Below are 10,479 nucleotides of genomic sequence, written 5' to 3'. Positions count from 1 at the left end.
AAAAAGTCACTGTAATATTAATATGTTAGGTTTGGCAATTTGGATTGCATAATGACTAATGAGAGATTTAAGATGAGGAGTGCTTGTACCTTGAAGTTTCATTAGTTTAGACTCTTGAAGTTGTATCATGATGTGGAAGGTGATAACTATGAGTTTTTAATAATTTAAAATGGGTGAATAATGCTTATATATAACTTTCTGATTGTCAGTTATCATATTGAAGCTTAGCTATGTTAAGTTTGGTAACAGCTTTTATGTTTATGTTAGGCGGCAATGTTGCAATGGAAGGGAAAGTAGAACATAAGTTTGATATGAAGCCCCATGGTGAAGACATTGAAGAGTATGGCAAACTGTGTCGTGAGAGGACAAACAAATCTATGATTAAAAATCGACAGATACAGGTAGTTTTTTATGCTGAGTATATAGTTGTCCCTTATTTTTTCTTGCTATTCGTCTTTGTTTAAAGAACTGATTTTCTGGTTCCCTTGATTCAATTGGAAGGTTATTGACAATGATCGTGGAGTTCTAATGAGGCCAATGCCCGGGATGGTTGGTCTAATTTCATCCAATTCAAAGGTATCCTATTTTATAAACATTTTATGATCAAATGCACATGTTGATGGCATGCTTCTACTTAACTGAATTGTTTTTTTTCCGGCAGTGTTTTATGTTAACTAGAGCTTAGTTCATAGGGTGAGCTCGGCGCAACAGTAATGTTGTTGCTTAGTGGCCATGAGATCATGGATTCAAATCATTGAAACAGCCTCTCCGCTTGTGGGGGTAAGGTTGCATACATCTACCCTCCCTAGACCCTTTTTTGGAGCCTTATGCACTGGGGCACCCTTTTTTATTAGAGCTTAGTTCATATTAATGATGTAAAACATTATAATATACTGTGCACAGTTATAAGCATTATAGTAAGATGTATAATACTTGTTCTGAGAAGAATTGGTCTTTCGAATGTGTAAATGTATGCATGACATAATTCTGAGGTTTTTATTATTCTTATGAAACTGTTATAGGATAAGAAGAGAACACAACCACTTAAACAATCTGATACGAAGAGAACAAGAAGAGATCGTGGAGAGCTGGAGGATATAATGTTCAAGCTATTCGAAAGACAGCCTAATTGGGCCTTGAAACAGCTTGTTCAAGAGACTGATCAACCTGCAGTATGTGTTTCTGATCTGTGTATATTTTTGTGTCTGGGTCGGTTTGGAGTATTTTCAGAATCTCGTTTATCTTTCTATTTCTTCTCTGATTCCGGACCTTTATGTTATTATATTGGGAAAAAGCTTCTCCAAAGTCTATAGTGAGTTTGAACATGAAGTGAGAAAAAAAGGCGGTACTCACTACACACCTTTGATTCATTTAGTGACTTAGGATATCCATGCACCTTTTTACAAATTAAGGGTGCATATACTCTTATTTTCTCTCTTTACATCCAAACCCGCTATAGAGTAGCTTTATCCATCGTTATATTCATATATTCTATGATATACATGTTTATGCAGCCGTTTCTTTTGCAGCAATTCTTAAAAGAGATCCTGAATGAACTGTGTGTATACAATAAAAGAGGTGCCAATCAAGGAACTTATGAGCTGAAACCAGAATACAAGAAATCTGTTGAGGATACAAGTGCTGAATAAGTATTTACTTACATTCTAATTACCCCAAGCCTTTCCAAAAAAATTTGAACCATGAATGTAATTCTATTGTTATTTGTTGACATGGAAAGAGTCAACATGTTTAAAGGGGTAAATAGGTTGATGGAAGGGCAAAGAGTTATTGGGGCAACAAAGTAACTACTACAATGTATATCTCAAGTCTGAACTCTGAAGCATACCTGATTTATGGTTTTCTTTACCTATCATTAAACATTCAGTTGGATACACTCGTAGAGGAATTAAAGTAAGGGAAAATTAATGACATGCCGCATGGTTATTATGGGTAGAATATTTCTGTTCACTATTACCTAGAGCTATTATGTTATACCAAACTATTTATATGATGACTGCATTTCATGCCAATTGAATGTCTCTGCTCCTGGATAAATTATTTGCATCTCCAAATACATGTATGCACTGTGCGCCCACTGTGTTATGCGTTATGTGTTGCAACTTATGATCGGAAATTAAGTTTTTTTTTTGTACTACCAAACGTATCCCTTTTGGAATGCGTGGTTGTCTCTCTTAGGAATCGAACTTTTAACTTTTAGGTTAACTTGGAGATTTAGTAGAATCTTGCGCAATTAAATTAATGTCTTGTTGGTTTAAAAAAGCAAACAATCTTCTTTGTCAACTAAAACTCGGTTCATTTTCTTCCTTAACCAAATAGTCTGTACAACAGCACATTCAGTCTGATAATGGATTAAATTACAAGTTAATACCAACCCCAAGCTTTAACATTACCAAACTTTCATTCAAGTAACATAATATATAATGAATTATTATATCACGCTTTATACATACATTGAACGTTATACACAAATTCATTGCACAATAAAACATTTTACAAAATGTCATGTCATTCACCGTCAACCCATAGATCAACTCTCCAGTTCGAAATTTTAAAAATGTAATTGCATTCAATACATGCTAAGGGAAGCTTCTTCACCTAAAGCAATTTTACCCAACTAAACAAAAATCGTCTCAAAAATCTCTTTATAGAAAAATATTTTAAAGGCTCATTCATTATTGTGACATTAAATATATTTGACACTCTACTATTATTTCTTAGTCATCCGTGTCAAACTCAAGAAATGTTGAAGTCACACGTTAACACAAGGTGACACACAAACTTTTCACGTAAAATATGAGAGTTAACACAAGGCGTCATGCAAACTTTTCGCGTAAAAGATGAGAGTTAACATAAGGTGTCACACAAACTTTTGCCATAAAAAATTAAGAGAACTTCGATAATAGCATAATTTCGATTTTCGAGTTTACAATATATCAACATTTAGTCTGTATGGGTTAAAACAGTAATGTTTGCCAAAAAAAATTAAATTTGTTTTGTAGCTTATGGTAAGAATGGAGTAATTTTCTCGTGTATATATCTCATATATTGAAGTTTGTGTATAGATATCCAATTTTTATGAGACATAAAATAGAAGCTACAAATTTAACATTGAACCTTACGGTCTAAATGGAAAAACAAGTGCACAAAGACAACTTATGCCACTAATCTGTAATTATTTGTAACGAAGTGATACAGAGACAATTGATATTCCTCCATGACCCCACCATCCCTTATACTATTTATTTATTCATTATGTAATAACATCTACATATAATACTAACAATAGCATCAGTATAGAAGAACTACCCTTACACTATTTATTATGTAATAATATCTACACATAATACTAACAATAACATTAGTATATAAGAACCACTCGAAGTGCCAAAATATCCACATACATCATCATGGCCTTCGGTAGACTCACTAACATTGCCTATTATACATTAAACCATAATAACATATTATACAGTAAACTATGTACCCTTATATTAACACTATAAGTATATATGTATAACTATAGGTATGGGTAAGGTGATATAAGGTATAATTTGATTACATGCACCATGGAGTGTTGAAAGAGTCCCAAGTAGTCATATCTGTCAAGTTTAAGTTTCCATTTGCTTGATAAAACCCAGTTTCTGCAATCATAGGAATATCTAGAGACATGGCAGCCTCTGCATAGATGGAATCATCTAAGACCGGCCACCCTTCTTCATTCATTGTCCCCCAGAAAGGATGAAGCTCTATGTCGTTATTCTCCATGGGCTTATCATAGGTTTCGAGTGGCCGAGTATTAGTATCCAAACAAGGAAGAGACACAATGGATTCATTGATGTTGCTGTAAATAGGTCCAACTCCAACTTGCTGTGAAGCCATTGACACAGGTGGGTTGGTATTCATCATATTATAGCAAGTGGACATATCCGAGTTCGGTTGAATCATTGTGTGAGGTGGTTGCATATTTCCTTGCATTTGTGCAACTTGAGTGCTAACAGAAGATGCTAGAGACTGAGAATTCACATAGAGCTCTGGTAGATTGAGCTTTGCATCTACGCCATAAAGCTTACGTGCTGCAGAATCATAAGCCAAGGCAGCATCAAGGGACGTGTCAAATGTTCCAAGCCAGAGGCGCGCACCACGGTTTGGTTCACGAATTTCAGCAACCCACTTCCCCCAAGTTCGCTGTCTTACACCTTTGTACTTGCAACTCGCATTTTCAGGGCCTCCTTTACCCCTCATACACCCCTTTCTGGAACTGGCCTGTGCTGGCTTCTTCAACTGCTTCCTCTCATCAATTCCCATGCCTGATTTCAGCATTGTGGTGGGTTGATTTGCAGCACAGTTATCACACAACAGTGGGGCTATAATGATGAGGGAATTACTCTATATTGAAGTAGAGATAAGCTCTTAGTCTTAAACATGGAATGAGTATAAGGTTGGTATATATAGAGAAAAACTTGCATGAAAATACATGCAACACAATTACATTTTGAGACAAGTGTATTTATGTATTTATAACCAAATTTTAATTAAAATTAAATTTTTAATATGCTAGAAAGATTTTATTAATTATCTCCACGTACATACGTTCTGGTATTTATATTGCAAATAAGGCTAATGCGTGAGAGTAAGTACTAGATACCATTAAAATACCTGAAACGTGGCCCCATGGTGGGGTTATGCTGCTACTTGGCATGATATACCATACTTATCGTGTCCACTATAAGCTTCATTGTTGATTTCTCTTATACACACTTGGCCTCAGTGTTTTTTTGCATACAAGCTAAGGTGGCAAATGGACAAGCCCAAAAATAATGCTTACCAAATTTCTCTATATATTTTTTGTGATGGATGTAGATTAAAAAGGGATGGATCCATTTATTTTTATAGTAAGTTTTTTAAACTTATTCCTCATCCCAGCTATCAATTCTAAGAAAATCTAAATATTCCAATTACTAAGTAGATCTAAATCATTAGATGTTCATAGAACTGATAACTAGGACAAATGAGTAAATGGAAAATATAAAAGAAGAGTTAAAAGGGTAAAAAGAAAAGCAAAGGTGTGGGTGAGAGGATGCGGTTGTTTGGATAATAATGGATCTTTTTGTTTTTATGTTTAACAAGAAAATGAGTTGGATTTGGATAATAGTCATTTACTATTGGGTAGGGGTGGGGGCGGTGTGATTTGGAGGAAACGGTTGAAGATAAGTGCGTGCGGGGGTTCCAAAAATGTGAACATGACAATTAGCAACGTACTTTTCATACGTGGGAAGGAACAATCCCATGTGTTTCAATGGGAGGACTTAGGAATCGATGAATAGTAAAAGAGAGAAAGCAGATCCAATATGATAGGCATTGTACAATGTTACAAACCCCTTTAATTATACAAACAAAATGTTAGTTCACTGCTTGTAAGGCATTACTAAATCTCAAAAAGAGCAAAAAATCACATACTGGTTAGTAGGAATAACCACATATCCCGAAAAAGATCAGTTCTAAAAAAGATGAGGAGATTGTGGAACAAAACTAGAAAGACAGGTGTTGTATTTGGTAGTAATAATATTTATATACAAGTAGGCATGGCAAATGCCATAATTTGTGTCACATTTGATTGTTTAGCACTACAAATTGCACAAAGAGACTGGAGCATATTCTCTAATGAAGGGAGAAAGTGTAAAGTTGAAATAATTTATCCCATACCAGTATAATACGCCACCAATTTCACTGATGGATGAAATCACTTGATTATAAAACAATAGTTTACATATATGACTATCTAAATATATCTACAAGCTTTTCATTTTCCATGCAGTTTATTACCAAAACGAAAGTATTTGACAGTGTTTATGTATTAGATTCACAAGAATAAGGTTACGAAAATAATTATAGATGAAAAAGACATTTACAAGTTATGGCAATATATGGTGTATCAAGAAGATGAAGAAGGGAAAACGTCTTTGACAGCAGAAGCAGCAGTGAGGTAATTAAGCGTATTCCTCAGAGTTTCTTTCTCCTTCTTCAATCTCGCACCAGTATCCTCCAATTCAAGCAATGCTTGTTGTTCTCTCGGTGCTCCCTCGAAGGTGCTTCCGACGAAGAACGAAAACGGCGTCGGAAACAGGTTCCTTCTCAAATCCTCAACCTCCTTCTCCGGTTTCCCACTCAAACGGTTCGATAATCGAATAACATCTTTCATATAAGTCTCTACCTCTTCAGCCAAACCGTCAAGGTTCGTTTCCTCCGAACCAGAAGAAGGCCTATCCTCAAGCCACGTCACCTGAGCCACAAGATAGGGTTTGGTTCGGACCAAATTATTAACGCGGAACCGCTCCTGTCCCTTGCAGATTAGGAAGAAGCGATCGTCGACGAGGCGCTCGTGTTTTATGACTTCTCCGACGCATCCGACGTCGGCGGTGCCGGAGACGGCGTCGGTGTAGATGACGCCGAAACGGAGGTCGGTGTGGAGGAGAGTTTGCATCATGATGCGGTAGCGGAACTCGAAGATCTGGAGAGGGAGGATGGCGCCTGGGAAGAGGACTAAGGGCAGTGGGAAGAGAGGGAGGTCAACCAGGTCGTCGGATTTGGGAGAGTTAGTGTGATGATTATCGGAGAAGGAGGAGGCGGAGCAGCGGAGGAGGGAGTTCGTGTTGGTACGGCGGCGCTGGATAATATAAACATGTTGCGGTGGTGCTGATGTTTGGAATTTAGGGTTGAAGGAAGGGTTGTGAGGTATGGAGGAAGATGAAGTAAGCTGTGGGAATGCCATTCAGTTTTGAAGTTAGCAAATCGGAGAAAGAAGTTTGTATTATGTGGTTATTATTGGTTATAAATGTGCATTATTTGATTGAGTAGTTATTGGAGTGTGAAACTCTCGGAGCATCCCACGTCCCCATTTGTGTCTCATTCTTTATTTCAAATCTATTATATTTTGCCACATAAATAAAAGACAAAATTTAAAAACAAAAAAATAAATCACATTTTGATTAGTTTGACACATGAAATGAGACTCGTTTGAGAAAGGTGATCCCAATTGGTGAAACTGAGTGTCAGACCTCAAAGTCCCATCACCCATTTGCTGTGGTGGTTTGATTAAGAAGCATGACTATATGCATTATGGTCCTATGTGGATGAGATATTTGAGATTGGGAGGAGATATGAAAATGTAGCTGTGGTTCTGGGTATTCCACGTAGGAATTCTGGATCATGATTTTCAGTACGGCTTCTGTTTTATTTGATGTTTATATTATGACCCAACATTCAATAAAGTAGGGAAGAATGATATATGAATTTAATATCTATTCACAATTAATATAACATTTATTATTCTCATGTATTATTAAACTCATGATACACATATCTGATATAGAAAACGTGAACTATCTATCAGCAATCGTTTTTGCCCATGCTTTCATGTATCATATATTAAACTCATGATACATATCTAATATAGAAAACTTGAACTATCTATCAGCAATCGTTTTTGCCCCATACTTTCATTTATCATATCCTTCATTTCGTTTTTAGTTCCGAACATTTTCAATTCGAACAATTTCCCCTTCTTGAAACAAATTGTTTTTGTATATCTTTTATACACTAAATTAACAAATTCCTCCTCCTTTTTCTCATGCCCTAGTACCTTTTTCCTTACGAAGAAAATACAGCATGAGTATAATAGTAAAAAAACCTTCCAGTTTACAAAGTGCAAATGGCATAATTTTGTATTCCAATTGTGTCCTCAATAATGACTAAAATTTGCAATACATTGTACCATTTCAAGTTTTATTCAAGCATAGAAAAAAGAAGGGCTAAAACAATAAAAGACCAACTCGTTGGTTGAGTTCCACAGGCTATGCACTAAATGCAGAAACATAGATTGAGTGGGAGGTTACTACCTCATTTTTTTCTCACTACTTTCTCCCTCTGTCAATTAAACCACAAACCCCAAGTCACTATACGGTTGATGCCAGAACAGGAACTCAATGGCGACCTCATAATGGAGCGGAGGAAGGAACTCAATGGCATCTTCAAGTTGTAGCAACCATCGCACAAATTCGGCTTAGAAAATCCAGACTTAGCAATCCTGGATATTTTTTATGGTATGTTTGTCAGGGTTCCAAAGTTTTGAGATATACTACACTAAACAGAGCAGTTCTAACCGCTTTAATAGCCGTTTCGATCAAAGCTATGCAATTTGCCTTCGCAACCTTTTCCCCTGCTCCATTACAAACGGAAAAAACAGCATCAGAATTCAGAACCACATCTTTTATTCATTTTCTATAAAATTATAGATGTGTTTCACATGGTTTCCTCGCAACTTGGGACTGCTTTTTAAAATGCATTGTGGTGCTAGCATAATGACCATGTTCGAGTGTTATTGAAACAAAGTGATTAGATGAGAGGAACTATGATAGATGACCTAAACCAATTACCAGATTACATGATTTACAGTCACTTTTGTTGTCCCTGTTGAGGACTGTCCTACAACCTAGAGTGCTAAGGCAAAGTAACCCAACCATTTTGATATGATCAAGACTACTGCTTCAACAGCAGTGGTAAACCATCCCTCTAAGTAGAAGAATCTCATTTCCATGTCAATTCACGGATTCAGCAACAGAAACAACTAAACAGTGTTTTCTGTTAATTATAGACTGTTTTAAGCTTTAAGACTAAGAGAAGAACCCGAACCGAAAATGATATGGACGAAAGACCAGCATAGTAATGTCAAACTTACCTACAGGAATTGTCTGCACTAATTTGAATTGTCTTCCTCTTCCAATTGCTCTCCGAATTTGCTTAATGCAAGTGAATATATAGTTTTTCTACTCACTGATGTTCTGCTGGCGACCAATTTGACAGCCTAAACACACATCAGCAGTTGAAAGTAACAAAAAAATGTATGAAATGACACAGTAATTAAATGTTGAAATGAAGTGCTACGATTAACAAAAATGAGCTGATCAACTTAGAGATAAATCAGATAATTTAAAGCATATTCTCAAGATGATTCAAGTTCAACTATAATGAAGGAGAAAGAAAGAAAAATGAGATTGAGATAAAGTGAAATGCATTAAGAATGAATATGGTACAGTTTCGATAAGTATGCAAGATTCTTTTAATGATGTAATGGCAATATCAATTAAATGTGAGAGAAAAAGGTCTTGGACCATCTTCGGTTCAAACTGGTTATATGCCAATTATATGGATATTAACATTTCTTTCTCATATTCCTAAATCCACAATCATTTTCATTAGATTGACCTGTTTAAATCATGAACAATCATATCCATAATTTGATATATATCAACCTTCTATTATGTACACTAAATTTGAAGGCCCCAAATTTAGAAGTTTAAAGAGTATATTGCAGTATCCAAACATAAAACAAGCTCTTACCGAGGAAAGACTCTCACCACTTGCAATCAATTCTCTTAGGTCATTCTCAAGCTGAATATCTGATGGAGGTTCAACTTTAGAATCTGCTTGCCCTTCAATCAATATGGTAAGTTCTCCCTTTGGCTGGCGTAAAGAAAATACTTCCTTGGCTTCACTAAGAGTACCACGCCAAAACTAGAGAAGCAATAATTTCTATATCAGTTAAAGGGAGATAAAATACGAGAACAAGATACGAAGCAAAATGATTGAGCACTGTTAACGAAATTCAACAAAACAAAATCATATGGATACATTAACTTGCATAAGTCTTCCCTGTTAAATAGAACAGAGATACTACAGAATGTGCTTCTAACTTAAAGGCTTAAAGCAAACATCAATTACAAAAGTAGTAATTTCAAATGCACGAATCTTGCATACTGCAATACTGCTTATTTAGTCATAGTTAATTTTTTAGGAAATTACACCAACCTCCCTTGAGGTTTATGTTATCTATCATTACACTTGCGTCCTGTGAAGTGTGACTTTTGAAACAAGAAGCATATCAAATGTAATTAGGCAAAATCATAAGGGACATCAGTATAATTTCCCCTAAACTAATTGGCAAGACAAAAAGAAGAAACATTTTAACATAAGAAAACTAGCTTACCTCACAAGCATGACAAGGAGAAGGCTATAACAAGACATTGTTGCTGTGATAAAATTTATTTAACTTATTCCATTCATGTGGACATGCAAAGAGTGAGAAAACTAATGGCCTATTTGTTCTTATTATCACAGTTTAAGTGAAAATTAGTTACAGAATTAACAGCTTCAAAATAACCATAATAGAAATAAGTTAATGAATCAATTCAAAGTGATAAATTCATTTTTTTCAATTACTGAGCATGGACTTCTGAGGGATAAATACTAAACTCACCTCCTCATGTAACTTAGTCATTTCACGAGCAATAACACATCGCCTGCAATATCATCAATTTGAAGAGTGAACACCAGTCCATGAATAAACATTACTACACTAAGTTGTGGCATTTTATTGCTCCTACATCAAAACCATGTGAGGAG

The 10,479-nt window shown here is 35.6% G+C and overlaps 4 protein-coding genes across 5 annotated transcripts in view; 1 reads left to right on the top strand and 3 right to left on the bottom strand.

Moving 5' to 3' along the window:
* Window positions 1-1,965, top strand: part of LOC109327328 (transcription initiation factor IIF subunit beta) — a 3,171-nt gene extending 1,206 nt beyond the window's left edge. The window contains exons 3-6 of the mRNA XM_019560425.1: window positions 268-401; window positions 502-576; window positions 1,023-1,172; window positions 1,530-1,965. Coding sequence (XP_019415970.1) covers window positions 268-401; window positions 502-576; window positions 1,023-1,172; window positions 1,530-1,649 — 479 coding nt within the window. The 3' untranslated portion in view covers window positions 1,650-1,965. The remainder of the gene's footprint in view (window positions 1-267; window positions 402-501; window positions 577-1,022; window positions 1,173-1,529) is intronic.
* Window positions 3,195-4,493, bottom strand: LOC109327871 (dehydration-responsive element-binding protein 2D-like). Its single transcript, XM_019561045.1, has one exon. The coding sequence runs from the start codon at window positions 4,339-4,341 to the stop codon at window positions 3,577-3,579; it is 765 nt and encodes a 254-aa protein (XP_019416590.1). The 5' UTR covers window positions 4,342-4,493; the 3' UTR covers window positions 3,195-3,576.
* On the bottom strand, window positions 5,886-6,895 carry LOC109327335 (lon protease 2-like). Its single transcript, XM_019560433.1, has one exon. It carries the CDS (start codon window positions 6,788-6,790, stop codon window positions 5,954-5,956), a length of 837 nt encoding a protein of 278 aa, XP_019415978.1. The 5' UTR covers window positions 6,791-6,895; the 3' UTR covers window positions 5,886-5,953.
* The window catches only part of LOC109327318 (ribosomal RNA small subunit methyltransferase I), a 4,693-nt gene continuing 1,929 nt past the window's right edge, over window positions 7,716-10,479 (bottom strand). Inside the window, exons 7-10 of one of the 2 annotated variants that reach the window (XM_019560407.1) lie at window positions 10,334-10,376; window positions 9,418-9,591; window positions 8,756-8,881; window positions 7,716-8,239 (exon numbers count right to left, since the gene is read on the bottom strand). In XM_019560407.1, the coding sequence (XP_019415952.1) occupies window positions 8,774-8,881; window positions 9,418-9,591; window positions 10,334-10,376 (325 nt within the window). In that variant the 3' untranslated portion in view covers window positions 7,716-8,239; window positions 8,756-8,773. The remainder of the gene's footprint in view (window positions 8,240-8,755; window positions 8,882-9,417; window positions 9,592-10,333; window positions 10,377-10,479) is intronic. The other variant, XM_019560406.1, reaches the window with a different exon arrangement.

The sequence above is a fragment of the Lupinus angustifolius genome, chromosome LG15, assembly GCF_001865875.1.
Source record: "Lupinus angustifolius cultivar Tanjil chromosome LG15, LupAngTanjil_v1.0, whole genome shotgun sequence".
NCBI classification, from domain to species: Eukaryota; Viridiplantae; Streptophyta; class Magnoliopsida; order Fabales; family Fabaceae; genus Lupinus; species Lupinus angustifolius.
The sequence above is the reverse complement of the archived record's forward strand: the minus strand, read 5'-3'. Positions and strand labels throughout refer to the sequence as shown.